Here is a 16,517-nt window from a genome sequence, read left to right on the forward strand (position 1 = left end):
TGACCATCTCCTATTGCGAGCGGACCGCGCTGGACCTAAGCGTAATTTCGTTGCGCCTCGCGGCACCCGACTTTCTTCCTCATTCGCCCCGACGTACCTTTCTTCCGGTCTTCCTTTCGGAACTCGCGCGTTCGATCCTCTCGAGAGAACAGCGATCTTTCAAAAGTGAGTAAATCGAATGAACGTTTCGTTCTTTTTTTTTTTTTTTAACAAGAGAGTCAGTGAAAATTCGTTTGCGATCGGCGTCTTTTATAACGTCGCGATGGTTGCACGTTGATGACGTATAGAAAGCAGGAAGAAGGGGAATGCAAATGTATAAAGAGGAAGAAGACACGTAACGAGAGACGAGCGAGAAGTGAAGGTGAAAAGTTTGCGTTGATTTCGATCCTTTTGGTGAACGGAAGTTGAAGTTCGAAGAGATGATCCCGGATAAAAGTGATCACGCACGAAGCCCTCTTTAGCGTCGTAGATTTGAGTTAGGTTCTTCTCGTCCTGTAAGTGAGTAATACGAGAAGATTTGTAAATGTGTGAAAGGGTTTGAAAGCGACAGTTGCGGGGGAAGAAAGTAGGAAGCTGAGGATCGTAGGTGGCGGAAAGTGACGTACCGAGTGCGAGCAGTTTTTAGTCGTTGTTTGATAACCTCGAGTGGTAATTAAAAGCACTTGAAGCGGTGTAATACCTTTAACAAACGTAACTCGATCCTGAGCTACCACCGGGTTATTTAAATCCTTGGAAGACAATTTGTTATAATAATCGTTTCGCTACTTATTTCTCCTTTTTGCTCGATAATTTCTTTCTTTTTTAATATATTACTGAAAAGTTTATATCTCTTAATTTCTCATTTCTTTTTCTTCTTGTGGTTTCTTTTTTCTTGTTAATAACTTATATTTCTTAACGGACAAATTCTTTTTCCTTTGAAATAAATAAATAAGTGAACGAATAACGACAGACGACTATAAAATCAAAAGAAAATACAACGTTCATGTTTCAAGGTTGTAAAGTTTTACGATGCACACTCGATAATTTTCGCTATCGTAGAAACGTGTTTTTAAATTTCGTAAAAATTATTTACAGAGGAACAATTCGTTAGCTCGTAAAAATTCCACCAAAAACTCGAACGGAGGACAGACAAGCTCGTACGATAAGCGAAAACTATCCATCACTGTGGTAATTGACGATAATCGCGGCGAATTGTATAATCGGCCAAGCGAGCGATTTCTTCAATTTGCTCGTACGATGAAAATATATAGCGAATACGCGAGCTGCAGCGACAAAAATTGTTACGGGCCTGTGTTTAGCATAGACCGCGAAACATGTGCAAATAACGCGCAAAATTCTTCTCGCCTTAGGAAAAGGCACGACTCTTCGTCGAGATAGCAAATCTCCACGGTAAACACACCCGGTAAACTTTCGAATTTTTTCATTTTCATATCATCTGTGTTTTCAACTGTAAGATACATTGTAATCTTGTGATTCACGGTGTAATCGTGTGATTCACTCGAAACAGATGTTGAGACAACTGTTGAACAATTAAACGAGTTTCCTCTTCCTTCCACAATGTACGAACAGATTGCAAAGATTAATTTTCGAACGAAAGAAACAGCATTTTCGTTGACAATTCCCAAAATATCCACAACATAAAAACGTAGCTACAAAACCTATTAATATAGAAGCAAAGATAAATCAGTGTTTTTTCTTTTTTTTCCTTAAATATCGTTGTAATCTCGTCTTGATCTAAGTTTCGTCGTCAGCAAGCAAACGTTTTAATTCTACTGGACAAAACGAAAGGTCTGCAAAAGACAAGTAACGCTCGGATTACTGAAATCGAGACGAACATCCTGGATGCAGCATCGTCCGGTTCAAATGTATCTCTGTTCTCTCTATTCTTGGGAAAAGCTTGTTTTTATAAAACCATTTACCGTATTGTCGTACGAGTTCCTTCGCGTTATCACCGTCGAGACAGACATAGTCTGTATAGTTTATCTACATCGGGGTATAGTCGCCACTGGCAGTTGCTGAGATCTCTGAAAATTTCCCTCATTATCGACTAACTCGTTTAATTATCGAAGAATAAGTTGCAAAAAATCACGTGAAATTTGATAACTGAAATAATCCAAACTACGCGGATGTCACGTCGTTGTTTTCGATACTCTCGCGTATTTAACATTCTTTCAACAGAAACAGAAACGTTTCATAACGCGATTCGCTCGCGGCCTCCTTTTCTGTCGTGTTTTATATTCTTCGTTTATCCGATTTGTATTTTCGTTTTCTTTTCTTTAATTCGAGAGTATATAAAACTTCGTACTTTCCAATAATATAATATTAAATAACATTGACGTTGGAGCTATTAATTTATAATACGTTTCGATAAATACATGTTGCATACGTCTTATACTGTGGTTACTGCTAAATAACTATAATCGGAATGGTGTAATGAAAATAAATAAGTATGTATAATTACGTTTCCATCTCAATAAAAGCATTTCAACAATGCAGAACAAAATATCCAAAATCCATTCAGTGGATTTGACGAATCTACTGCTGATATTATTTTATTAAATCCTATGTTAACGATATTGAACCTTGATTGTATCGACATACGTAATTCGTAACTCGACAAGTCAATTGATAATGAAAAATAAGCTTAAAGTAATAGCGTAGCGTCTGGAGCCTCGCTACACTTACAACCCTTCTATCCATCTGCATTTCTATTTTCTTATCTACTCTGATCGTCCGAGACTATCAACGAAAAGAAAGACCAAAGCAAAGGAAGAAGAAGGAACTCGGTCCTGAGTCAGAGAAGCTTGAAAAAATAAACATATTGGTGAAACACGAGGGAAAAAATAGAGTGGCATAACGGAAGTCTGAAACACACGGAGGAGTGATTCGCGAATGGACCACGAAAATCGTAGGCAAGAAGCAGGATGATGGTGGCGGCGGCGAGCGAAAAGTAAAAGGAGGCCAATAGTAGCGTTCGCGACTGTGAACCATGAAAACACGTATGCGAAGTGCGCAGCAACTTGTCGAACTATACAGACGTGCATTATGAATATGCGAATAGTATAGATCTTTGTGAACTACTTTGTGAAGCTTTTAACCTGTTGATCGAAGAAGACAGAGCCAACTTGTCATTCGGATTGCCAATTTCTCAAAAGAATTAATTTCATTACTTAGAAATCGGGTCGTTGACATTTCTCCTGTGGCCTTTATTCGCATTTATTACCATTAAAAATGACGTAACTGAAATCGATGTGTTTTTATCGATCGCGTTCATTCTTGGTCGAAGGATCCGGTTAAGCATCGAAGGATTCGGTTCGATCGAAATCGAGTAACGATGAATTTAGTAACAACGCGTAAGAAGCAAACGTTTCTGTTCTTCTCGTGACTAAAGAAATTAGAACGCAACATCGAGCATGGAAGGCGATCATTTTTCTTGCTTTCTTGGCGAACGCGGAAGACGATTGCGAAGGAATCGACACGCGACACACGATATCGGTATTCCGCGAACGACGTTGCACTTGACTTGGAGGCCGCGGTGGATGCTGTACACACAAAGCACTTTTGATAAACATCTGAATATTAAATTCTAACGACGACTTTCAAATGCGAAGTCGTCACGTCCATTGTGTAACGTTCCAATGCGTGGGTTTTAAACGCCTATATAATAAACTTTTTGCCATTGTATTTCTATGTATCGCGATTTTTCCATCGCGAAGAAGCCGCGAATAAAAAGCTGGCGCGATATCGATCCTCTGATATCCGTTTCATGGAAGGACAGCGCCCTGGTCGAAGAAAAGGAAGCTTCGCTAAGTAACTGGTGCGCCCTTTCCACGCTTTCGATTAATGGTTGTATCTGGGTCAAGAATAATTGAGTAGGCGCCGCGTAAACACGCGGTATCAAGTGGTTTTCTATTTCTTTTCGGTCGATTAGCACGCGTGCTCTGCCTAAATTTAACGGGGATCCCACTCGTTCCACACCACCGCAATTTGTCTTCCGTTCGTTCAACGTGATCAGCATTAGATACGCTTTGGTAGATAACTGAAGAAAATTTCTTCTATATGACACTCTTTTATACTTTCAAAATTACGAAGTTAATCGAAGTAACCTCTGAACGGCTCAATTGCGAAAAGCAATTCCAAGAATTTGCTTAATATTGTTCTCGTTGTTATCTCTATTTATAAACCGTATCTTTTTCACCTACGACCTCCTTTCGTGTTTCCGATTTATAAAGTGAATTTCCGTAACGTGTCCATTGTTTTAATGCACTTTCTGTATTTTGACAAAATTTCTGACGCGACTCTTACTCGCTTCAAATTCAGAGCAACGCGGTGTCGCCGCTTGACTCGGTAAACCTCGACTTAACACGGCGATCTTAAAACATTCTTTCTTAATTAAATATCAAAGACACCGGATACTGTAGTGAGCTACGTTTCCTAAATCTTACTTGAAAGGAAACGTTGTAACCCGCCTTCGTATCCACGAGCGAACGCCTTCTCGTTGAAAACAGCCTCTCGAGGCCGAGCGTGATCTCTCTCGCTCGATGATGCAACCGTGTTTTTTTGCAAGGAATACGACGAACAGACCGACAAAGTCACTCAATGCAAGCGTCAGAATTCGCGATTTAATCTTCCGTAATCGTTTCCTTCTGCATTTCCTTCGCCAGACGGGCTTGTAATGGCACGAATGTAATTAAAAGCGATAAACGAGGTCGAGGTATCGGGTCGCGATGAGGTAATAAGTAACGAGCATAATGGCGATTTTACCACAGTTTTGCTTTTTTCACAGAATGCTCGGCTCACCTTACGCGACCTTATTTCGTGTGTCATCGCTGTTTATAGACTGTGCGCATAGTTGCGTGCAAATGTTATTATTCCGCTAACGAATTTACGCGTTGGCGTTTCTTCCAATCGTTCTCTGTTTTTATTCTTTACGATCTACGTACACGATAAAACGGAAAATTACGACACGTTTCGATCGAATCTTTATCGACGATTTGCACTTTCAGCTTGGCGAGAAAATTAAGAAAACAGCTTCTTCGTTGAAAATTTCGTCCAAGCTACGTCGGGTAACGCGTAATCGCTGTCTTAATCGTTCAACTTATTCGAACAAACTTATCCAACAATAGAATAAACGTAACGAGCTAATTCGATGCTGCTGTCAACGTGTGACCGCAGTCACGTTACACGTAGAAGTGTTAAAATTTCATTTGAAATTTGTCACTTTTTTATACGATAGTAAAATATACAATTGCTAAGTTAAAACAAATAGAATGAAACGAACTGGAAGAAGCGTGAAATTATGTTATTACGCGTTATAAAAGGCCTAAGACTTTGAACAGCACGCCAAGTTCCATTCAGGTCGAGGTCTTCTTTAATCGTGTCTTCGCGTACTAACGTTATGAAATTAGCAAAAAATGGAATTGATCGAAATAGCGCCTGAAAGTCCCGTATAATTCATCTATTTATCTGTTCTGCTGATAACGTTCCTTCTATCGAGCCGTCCTTATAGCTATTTTCGAGATTGAACTAACTCCTAGGAATCGTCGATGGAGAAATCGATCGCAGAGACGGTCAGGTCGTGTTCCGTGTCGTTTAATGGTCGAATAAATCACGGATTCGTGCGTTCTGAAATCGAGACAGAAGCGGAGCGAGCGAGGAATCGAACGGTGGCCAATGTCAACCGACTGGTTCTTCATAGACGACGTGTTTCCTTTTTGCACGAGGTAAACCAGAGGAAATACGGGAACAAGGGATCGAGAAGCGTTTCCTTATGGGGCCCGACAGACCTCGACGATGCTTCGTGTTCGCCATGACCGCCACGGTCGCTCGTATGACTCGTATCGACCGATCTCACGGCGATCTCCTTTTCCTGTCTCTTCGACTTCTTTTCTTACTCTTTTAAACGATACCGAGCGTCGTTTGTTAATTACGATTCATCAGTGTCGCATCTTCTTAGTTAAAAAAGAAAGGTAACGATAAACGGGGTGGTTCTGTCGATGCTGATACGAATTTAACGAACGAAATTTTCCCAATATTTTCCACACTGACGGTCGATCCTTTCTCCTCAGAAAAAAAAATTAATTTCATTTCCAAAGAAACGCGAATCGAGCTAAAGGATTACGAAAGAACAGAATTCAAAGATATTGGTAATTTATTTGATCGGGGTAGTTCTGAAGAAGTTTCCTATGGTCTGGCGGCCGGATACGACAGCCTGGTGGAATAACAAACGCGGAAAGAAAGGTCAGCACCGGGTAGGCCGAAGAGACGAACCGGCGAACAAGCGAAAATAGATCTGGCCACCTATGCCAATGACCCATATTCCCTCTATTCTCGGCGTGCCACGAATTAAACTTCGTCGTTTTAATGCCACATGTTAGAGATCGTGACCATCGTCGTTGCTGTTCTTCGTTTTTCTCTCATTTCTATCGTTCTCCTCCTATTAAGTTCCGCCGCATAATCCTCTTGCTCTCTTCGCTTCTCTCTCACGTTGGCATCTCTTCGGAAAAGTGTGGAATACAGAAAAAGCATCAAAGCTCAATTATATCGAACGCTAGATACGCTCGAGACAAGAATCAACTACGACTCTACGTTTATTTATAATTCGCGATACACTTCGTACAACAATTCGCGTACGTTATACATCGGCGTTTTGATAAAATCGTCGTCCTGCGTTTTGACAATACGACGAACTATCGAGTGCGCTCATTCACACGGGCGCAATATTTAGAAATTTCTACGTGACGCTCAGACTGAAATAAAAATGACTAAGGTGAAGTATAATACGGCGTCAAGTTCGACGTAATATCACGGATATTAATGCGTTGGTCACGCCACGTGGATATGCAAACATTATAATTGATGCCGAACGGCGCGACTGTTCGCAGAATGGAAAATGAAACGTTCCGTGACATTTAATTCGATAAAAGCAGCTTGTTCGAGGAACTTGAATCCTTGAGTCGTGATCCTCCAAATTTGTTACGTGACTGGATGTCGCGTGACTCAACGGCGGTTGATTGGAGAAAAACTTCGAAATTCCCATCTTTTACCATTCGGATCCATAATTTTTCTTCCGTTCCACGACTTTCGAATAAAATCTCTTAATATTCAGCCACGTCGACAGGATATAAGCGAAATATTAAAAGGCATCGACGAAGGGAAAACAAAATAGCGCTGAGACAACAAGAACGAGAAATTGGTTCATCAATCGGCTTTAAAAATACGCGAGCACCAGTCAGATTCTAATTCTACTCGTGATCTAAATTCTATCAGAGCGGTTGCTCGACATTTGCGGCAAACGACAGATCGATAGAATAATAATTAAGAACGCACTCTGTCCTTTTGCTTTGCAAATATAGTTTAAATTGTTCTGCTCCTTTTCAGAATGCAACTCACGTCGTGTTGCGGATGTTACTCGCTAAAAGCGGGAACATTGTTCACCGGAATATTGGGCATCGTAAGTACTTATCGGAACCAAATTCCTAAAATTAGTAATTTCGTAATTCTATTTTGTAATTTTAATTGAAAGAAAAAGTCGTTTCTACATGGTTAAATTATTCGTTTCGTTGCTTGTTAGATTCTATCGATCATCTCGTTGATTATGATCTTTACTCTGAACGTCGAATGGAAGACGATACTGATCGACGTGCTGGACCAGAGCATCGTTAAAATCATCTTCGCGATAAACTTGTGCATGACAATTTTGATCTCGACGCTGCTCATAGTTGGCGCTATCAAGGTAAAATCGTTTCTCCATCAATTCTACAAAAATCGTAAATCACATTTAATTTTTCTAATGTCATTCGCTCGATGCTGTTTCGTTCGATATAATTAATTGTATAAATCGAAAGCGAAAGGGTGAGAAAATTTTTTATTATAGAAAAACACGTTTATGATGCTACCATGGGTAATTCTGGGCTTGATGTTAGCAATCGGCCTGTTAGTGAGTGTCCTATACACATCCATAATGTTCTTCGTGAATCACGCGGCAATAAATGGAATTCTATGGCTCGTCATTGGCCTTATAGCTGTCGGTGAGTAGCTAATGAATTATAAATAACTTTGCATTCTACAATCTCGACATTTATAATCCTTTTTTATTTTCTTTGGCATATTCAACAGTTACGAGGATATTTACGAAATGTTGAAAAACTCGTTATGTTAACGCCTCAAGCATTCTTTAAAAAACGTTGTACTAACAACTTTTAACTTTCAGCTGCCCATTTATTTGAAATTGTAATGAATATTTAATATTTTTTCAGTGATCTACGCCTACTTGTGGTTGGTAGTGTACAGTTACTTCCAGTATCTGAGATACGATAAACTGAACAGCAGAATGGGACCGTACGGAAGGCCGTACAATTATCGGCGACCTTGAAGCGAATCAGTGATTTTATGAAAAAAAAAAGAAAAAAAAAAACAGCGAGAAGTCTCCTTTTCGCGAAAAAATTGTACGGTTCTTTCTTTCAAACGAGAAATTGATTTCGATCGCAGGAAAGAACGGTCTGATTGCTTCGGAAGGAGTTACTTAAAGTTCAATTAGCGTAATCGCACCAAAGCACGAGGCACCGCCTTTTTGTCGATAGAGAATTTATCGAAAACCACGCAATCGTGTTTATAAACCAAAACTAATCGTCGACAGTAGATTAGAAATATATTTATGATACCGAGATGTTCCCTCGAACGATAATAATTTTCTGCGTAGGAAATTGGAAGTTCTCAAGATGGTTCGCTGTATTTACGGGCTATATGCTTTACCTATATTGTTCGTATCTTTATTTTTTTTTCTTTTAAATAAAAGCAAGAAAGCAATAAAAAAAAATTTGCTTAGAAAGTACTCCGAGATTTTACTTTTTATAAAATAAAATTATTTTTACGTAAAATATTAAAATTCTCGGTGCATCGTATATTTATAATGGCACGTGAAAGTATTTTGATACTTATCACAGAAAATTATATCACGTGTGTTATATGAAACTTTTTGAAGTTTCGTTGGAACTGTGTCTCAAAATCTAATGAAAAATTCGCTTCAACGACCTATATAGCCCATGAAAAATCGACTAATACGATCGAATATGTAGAATATTGAAGAGAAAAGCAAACATCGTTCGAGGGTGCAAGCTCGCGGGTTTCAAGAGAAATTGCGAGGGAGGGACACGTTTTCTGCTAGGAAACCGACACTGCCGGCTTGCCAGAACGCGATATCAAAAAGGCGAGGCTGATCCCCGCTGTGGACGAGAATAGATTCCATTTTCAAGGATGAAGAAAATGTTAAGCATATGCAAAAATATACGCGTTACCACACCGCGAGAACCAGTCTCTCCTACGCAAGGTTAACGACTGACTATTTATTTCCCCTGCTCCCACTTTTACTCTATTCTACTCGTCTTTCTATCGTATGTAGAGATACTATCATTTGTAACTATTGTTACGGACTATGAGAAATAAATTATTCTTTGTTTGTAACTTGTTCTTCCTCTTCCTTATCTCGTTATCTTCCTCTCCATCGTTTCCAGATTCTTCTCTGGTTCGTTACGCCTATATCGATGCGCCGTGTCCGCGTACGTGTTATGCAGGCGATCATTCGTCGGGCGATTCGAGCGTTTACCAGCGAGCGTTCTCCAGATTCTCGCGAATAAATAAAGAAAGCGTAGCAGCGGCTAGACCAGTAGCGTGGCTGTCGCAACCAAAGTCCGTTTGCTTAGAGGTTCTTCGCGACACGCGTATCTCGTTACTGGCGAATTTATATCCAAATGAACTTAAACAGCCGCTGGGACGAGACCAATGCAGTACTAATCGTTCATAGTGCTTGCCAGTGAATTCCAGGAATCCCTCCATGCCGCATAGAACAACTTCCAAAATAAAGGAGGACGTATTACTAAAAAAGTAGGACTAGACGGGAAAACAAAATTCGATATATGTATTCCGTTTTACCTTGTTCCATCGTTAAATCTGGCGTTTGATAAGGAAATCCAGCTGTTTCGATATCGATCAGATCTTCGAAGATCGCGGAACAGTAAGATAGTATTAATTCCGAAGATGCAAGACCTCGATCGCATTTCAACTAAAAAGAAATGAAATTCGATTAACTCGCAAGTTAAATCTGTGTCAAAGCACATGAAAGAAAAGATATGGTAATGACACTGACTATCTTAGCAATTTGAACAATCAACAATCTATGAGTAAGGGGGTATCCTCTGCTAGATTCTCGATTTGCCAATATCTCCGCGCACAAGTCAGGAATTCTATCGCTGGAATTCAATTTGTTCCGAACAATTTCGGCGAGACATCGATCGCTTTCTTCCTCCTTGGGCGGTCCTTGCATTATCAGTTCTCGTATGTCCCGATAATTTAATTTAAAATTGGTCTTCCCCTTTTTTAGAGCGCCACGGCGCCATGATATTTCTTTCAGCCACAAAATTGGATAATTTATGCTTTCGTGCACTACAATTAAAAGACTTCAATTTTGTACATAATAAGAAAGTTTTTCAAGACGCGGTATCTTCTTTTTTAATGTGATATTCTTACGTAACTGGACGTCCTCGTTCTCTGGAATGACTTCATTTAACAAATCTCGTCGAGTAGAATCGCACAATCTTAAAATCGTCAGAAGAATGTTTCGATGTTTATCCACAAGATGTCGCGCATTTTCATGCAAAAAGATAGCAATCGCGTTAGCTGTACGAAAGAATAACAGAGACATTTTGTTTAAGGTTTCAGTACTCGTTAAACTCGTAGATTTCAAATCTTTACCTTCGACGATCGTTAGAGATAACGTAACATCGGCATTCATTTGACGAGGCCTTTGACGAATATAATTAACTATCTTAGACAGAACGTCCAATTTTTCTCCTGCAATAACTGCAACTTTAATTCTCTATAACCAAATATATCTCTACTTATGAAGAAAAAGATTACAGTTGATTACAATTTCTAATTTCGACAGAAGATACAGAAACTAATAACTATCACAAATAGATTCTTTGATAACGATACAATAATATTGATAAAAAAAAAAAGGTAGTCTTAGATCTTTCGTCTAATCTCACCAAAATCCTTAGAAGGAAAGTTTCCATAGCTGCAAAACGGGACGCCGCAGAAAAACAGAACCGCCCAAATACTAGCGAACCTTCCAAGTGTTTCCATGTAGCTTACAATACTGAAGAAGCTGTGTCTCGATTTTTCCAGGATTTTATAGTGACAATCCCACCATGCACCCTATACGTCCACGCGACTTTAGAGAAATTAAGATTAAACCACCCCTCTTCATCACGTTCAGCGGAAATCCGGCCACTTTTCTTCATAAAGATCGAAGCGTCGAATCTCGAAGGACGAACTTCTGAATGAAATCGACTTCGAGAACGACTCGTGGGTGTTTAATTGATATTCGATAGAATGGAAAGAAATAAGAAGAACGAATAGTGGATTGTAGATCTTGTTTGGTACAAAATTGTAGTATGGAAGATACTTATTTTGTTGGTAAAGATATTATAATATAAGGTAGCGATTTTCTACATCTTCACGTTTTGTGTGAGAATTCAGAAGCAGTCAGGGCGGAAGCTTCGAACACTTCCCTGCCTTCTTCTTGGTCTGTAATTCAAGTAATAATATATTTCCATTATTGTACCGTTTACAAAAGCATTAAAATTAATGATGGCAACCTACGACTTGATATTGTATTTGACAAATTCTACCATCCAGATCATTTTGTATTAATTTAATCTGAATTTTGATGCAAACAACAGAACTGAGAAACTGATGATAAAAATTGTTATGTAAAAATAGGGAAGAGATACGGAAAATAAATAGGGTAATATTTTACTACAGTAGCATAATCTGTACCTCGAAGTTCTTTTCATTTGAGAAAGGGTTTCGACTCTTGAACTACTGCTGAAAGAATTGCGATTCTTCTCAGAACATATACAATATTATCATATACCATCATTTCTAATCTACTAAATAAATGAAAGAACAGTTTGAAACAATAAAGATAAAAATTTATAGTCAGCGATAAAAACTTGTCAATAATGCAACCGTAAAATTTACATTTAAAAATTTAAATTCATTCATGTTCATAAATTTAAAGCTTGTAAGAAATTCTTCGTATTTATTTATACGCCTTAACAGTCATTTCCTGACAAAGAAATAAAAAAATGGTTTAGAAAAATAATTGTTGATCTATTTATTTGTTTAGCTATGTTCAGTACAATTGCTTATATTCAGTAAGAAATCTATAAATACAGTGAATGTTTGCAGATCATTCACAATGTGAATTTTAACTAAGGAAGTGCATAATGTAATACAATACAATATGCGTATTTGCAGAATATTTATAAATAAATAGAAAAAATACTTAATCAGTTGCTAGCCTCATTCTTTACCGTGAAAGTATATATATTAACATGTAAAAAAAAGAGAGCTATATATATCGAGAGAGAATTAAAATCATGTCAATGCATATATTTACCAGCCTTTTACAATCATTTAAATTTTCCGAATAAGCTATTTTAACATATTTTCAAATATTTCTTACAATGTATTAATAGCAAAAATATACATATATTTTCCCAATAATTTATATAGATGATCTTAATAATTAAATATATAATAGCTAAAATCCTAAAGAACTTGATTATTTACTATACTGTCTGAAGCTATTTGACCACATTTACCTTAATCATATCTTAATAAAGAATATTCATTTAAATATGAATCACAGACATATCACTCAATAAAAAACATGTAACAAAATTAAAAATTACGAATCTTAACAATATAAACAAACGAATATATAATAATTATGTGTAAAACACATTGTAATAAACAATTATGCATTAAAAATTGTTATATGATAATATAGATCTTATAACAGTAATTGTGAAATTAAATATATAATTTACATTCCAATGAATGATTGTGTAAAACCTATATAGTACTCTCTTTACAATATGATACATAAATATCTGAAAATATTAATTAATATCAGTCAAAAATTTTCTTAACCTATACAATTCCAGTGCAGCGTCATTCTATAATAATCTGAAACTACAACACAAATAAATAAAAATATCAACAATATATACCCTTTCATCCTTGAATCTCTTGTCATATGAAAAATACTTTTCTTGTTATCTCCTATGAGCATTTAAAACTTTAACAATATAATCTAGAAGTGATCTATAAATAACTTAAATCCTTAATCACAAATGATTATGTAGTTCAGGATTAATGTTAAATTCAAGTGCTAATTGAAGTCTGTAATCTATTGCAATCAATTCAATAATTACAAACATTGGTAAACGATATCTTGACTGCCAGGTAAATCTCAGCATGAACATTATAATACCATGAAGTATGCCACCAGTTCCAAAAAAAGCCTCTGATACCATTGTTTCCGTAATAGTAGGGATCATACAAAAATCAATATTTTTTGTTATCAATGTTCCTTTCCAATTATTTGTTGCGAACAAAGTTAAAAATTATGATCTCAAGATGCTGTTTCCATATTCCGATCCAACCTGTACAAAATCATATACGATTAAAATTATTTCGAATTACAATAATATCTATATAATTACTAAATAAGATTTATTAAAAACAAGTTAACAATTGTCACAAAAAATGTATTTTAAAATATTACCTCTTACAAAGGAAGTTAACCTCCAAAATATAATAATTATTTACGTTGCCAATAATAATTAACAACTTTAGTTTAAAAATAGTAATTTCTAGCAAATTATATGGAATTCACTATCTTCGAAAATTTTCTCCAGGAATTATTTACGTTCCGTAGAGGTTAAAAACTTGTGATACACTAGTGTTCAACGGACAACACATTTAAAGCTTTCATTGATTATTGATATACTTGTTGAAACTTTGTACTTCATTTATCTGCATTCTTTTAAAGATAAAATAACACTCTGGTTGCACAATTTTTGCAAAAATGCAAGTTTGGCAGATATGTATTTACAGCGTGAATTGCGATTTATTTACGATATCGACACGCAATCGATAATCCAAAATGACTCCTCAACTTTGAAATTTTTAAATATAAGGCGGGAAGTTTTGTTCGAAATATTTTCTACACGAACAATTAATACCTTTTTTCATATTCTATCATTATTATATACTAACAAGAAAGGATTGAATTTATGTCTTCCATGTTCCTTGTTTAAATTATACTTAAGAAGTCTTCAGCGATTGGTTAAAATAATGATTATATTGATGACTTGATTATGGAAATAATAGATTATATTGGGGACATACATAGTTGTTATAGATTACGTTTCGAAAGTGAAGGTTAATAAAATTTGAATTCATTTAGATAAGCGCCGAATGTTCGCTCTGCCCTCTGTAGTGCCGATATAAGTGCACGTAGCCGTCATTGGTGGAGTCAGGAAGAATAAACACATTTAACAAGGAACATCTTACGATAGTTAATACATTTGTAGTCATGAACATCAACTTCGAAGGAAAGCGTATTCTTGTAACCGGAGCCGGGCGAGGTATGTTACGTACTTGACATAACATATATAATTTGGTAAATATTCAATTTCTTCGTCTGTTTAATTTTAAATCGTATACTGGAACAATATTAAAGAATTTTAAGTTCCTTCTTGAATTTAGTTCTGACCCATTTTTAATGGAAAATCACTTATTGACAGAGAATTTGAATCGAACCAATCAGGGAAAGCTTTAAATTTTTTATTTGATATTTGTGCATGATGACAATGCTTATCTCGGAATAGAAAAGCTTCCATTGTGAATAACCCATGGTGAATGTAAACAGAAATTTTCGTTAAATCTCTGAAAATATCATAATTGCAATCGTATTGTATATTTCGAAGATTCACACTACAAAGTCCAGTATAAAGATCGAATTATATTTACTCATTTCCCAATGTCTTTCTTGCAAACGTCATTATTATATAATTAAAAGATAGAACAAGTATAAATATTGGAATGGTCGAAATTGATAAAACAGAAACATTTCAATTACATCATGACGGTTCCCTAAATGTTCATTCACAATTACGTGCGACATAACTACACGAGTGATTGCTACTTCACGTGATTCTCCACATAGAGAAAATTATTCGTTTAACAGGTTATATTACATCGTAGGCATCGGCAAGGAGTTGGCTCTTCGTCTATCCGACTATGGAGGTCAAGTAATAGCGCTATCGAAGACAAAACAAAACCTGGAGCAGTTATGCGCAAAAGATCCTCGTATTCAGATCGTCTGCGTCGATCTTAACGACTGGAACGCAACCAGGAAGGCGGTCGAAAATGTTTTACCTATTGATCTTCTGGTGAACAATGCCGGTGTTGCACGTCTTAATCCTTTTTTTGATGCGACGGAGGAAGACTTTGACGTGACATTCGCTATAAACGTAAAGTCGATGCTAAATGTCTCTCAAGTGGTCGCGAAAAATTTGATCGAAAGGAAAGTTGGCGGCAGCATTGTTAATGTTTCTTCGCAAGCTAGCCAGGCAGCTTTACTGGATCATACCGTCTATTGCTCTTCCAAAGGAGCAGTAGACATGTTATCTAAGTAAGAGACAGAGTTAACTCTTATTTATTTCAAGATTTGTAGTTATATAGATATTTACAATATCCCTTTATAAAAGAAATAGAAAGGAAACTAATCATTGTTATATCCTGCATTTGGTTAACTGTAAATTAGCAGTCAGGAATTTCTAAAAAGATATATATTTAAAAACTTGGATTATAATTATCAGCCGAGTCGCACTCTATGTATCCATCCACAATCTGTTTTACCTACCTTGCTTTAACAATTTCCAATTTATTAAGAAACATTCGAAATCACTTCCGGTGATTCAATTCGATCCATTCGTTGGTATTTCTTATAGAACGATGGCTCTTGAACTTGGTCCGCACAATATAAGAGTAAACACCGTAAATCCTACGGTGATCATGACAGAAATGGGAAAACTAGGCTGGAGCGATCCGAACAAAGCACGAACTATGATAAACAAAATACCACTAGGTCGATTTGGTGGTGAGTTATAATTTCATTATGGAAATTAAATTTCCGCTAGTTCCGTTATATTTATATAACAAACGAAAAATAATTTCCGCTATATTTTACTATTCTATTGCTATATTTGCAGAGGTATCCGAAGTAATCGATGCGATAGTATACCTGTTGAGCGATCGTAGCTCAATGATCAACGGAGTCGCCTTGCCAGTGGATGGTGGATTTTTAGCGATGTAAATTGCAAAAGCATATGTCGAATCTTCTTTGTAATAAACTACTAGTACTACTATTATAATTTTCAATTCTAAAGACAATATTATTAAGCCATAGACAATATGTCAAATAAAAAACTTTTATTAAATAAGAAATATTCTGATTCGAGATTGAATTTTCGCTGAAAAGGATTAATTTGAGAACTGTTGTATGCTTCGAGCGTCATCGCTATTTCATCGAGAAAGAATAGAAATAAAGAGGATAATAAAAGGAGGTGTGGATATTCGAAGATAGATTCGGGATAAAG

At 36.6% G+C, this 16,517-nt stretch overlaps 3 protein-coding genes across 7 annotated transcripts; 2 read left to right on the forward strand and 1 right to left on the reverse strand.

The window, feature by feature from the left end:
* The first annotated feature begins 8 nt into the window (after positions 1–8).
* Positions 9–9,462, forward strand: LOC122569235. Of its 4 annotated transcripts, none has more exons than XM_043729949.1 (5): positions 9–165; positions 7,381–7,453; positions 7,574–7,735; positions 7,877–8,030; positions 8,259–9,462. In XM_043729949.1, exons 2-5 carry the CDS (start codon positions 7,382–7,384, stop codon positions 8,372–8,374), a joined length of 504 nt encoding a protein of 167 aa, XP_043585884.1. In that variant the 5' UTR covers positions 9–165; position 7,381; the 3' UTR covers positions 8,375–9,462. The 4 variants fall into 4 exon arrangements, with proteins under 4 accessions (XP_043585884.1, XP_043585888.1, XP_043585885.1 ...); XM_043729953.1 differs by lacking the exon at positions 9–165 and adding an exon at positions 181–361; XM_043729950.1 differs by lacking the exon at positions 9–165 and adding an exon at positions 356–494.
* On the reverse strand, positions 8,396–14,215 carry LOC122569230. 2 transcript variants are annotated; one of them, XM_043729942.1, is made up of 8 exons: positions 13,637–14,215; positions 13,288–13,514; positions 11,046–11,586; positions 10,750–10,848; positions 10,525–10,674; positions 10,145–10,440; positions 9,931–10,060; positions 8,396–9,848 (listed from the first exon to the last, which is right to left on the reverse strand). In XM_043729942.1, exons 3-8 carry the CDS (start codon positions 11,140–11,142, stop codon positions 9,601–9,603), a joined length of 1,020 nt encoding a protein of 339 aa, XP_043585877.1. In that variant the 5' UTR covers positions 11,143–11,586; positions 13,288–13,514; positions 13,637–14,215; the 3' UTR covers positions 8,396–9,600. The 2 variants fall into 2 exon arrangements, with proteins under 2 accessions (XP_043585877.1, XP_043585876.1); XM_043729941.1 differs by having other exon boundaries at positions 10,525–10,848.
* A 129-nt stretch (positions 14,216–14,344) lies between these two features.
* Positions 14,345–16,365, forward strand: LOC122569234 (L-xylulose reductase). The gene is made up of 4 exons (XM_043729948.1): positions 14,345–14,501; positions 15,121–15,550; positions 15,870–16,018; positions 16,131–16,365. Exons 1-4 carry the CDS (start codon positions 14,450–14,452, stop codon positions 16,232–16,234), a joined length of 735 nt encoding a protein of 244 aa, XP_043585883.1. The 5' UTR covers positions 14,345–14,449; the 3' UTR covers positions 16,235–16,365.
* The last annotated feature ends 152 nt before the right edge of the window (positions 16,366–16,517 follow it).

Source organism: Bombus pyrosoma, linkage group LG7, assembly GCF_014825855.1.
Source record: "Bombus pyrosoma isolate SC7728 linkage group LG7, ASM1482585v1, whole genome shotgun sequence".
In the NCBI taxonomy this organism is placed as follows: domain Eukaryota; kingdom Metazoa; phylum Arthropoda; class Insecta; order Hymenoptera; family Apidae; genus Bombus; species Bombus pyrosoma.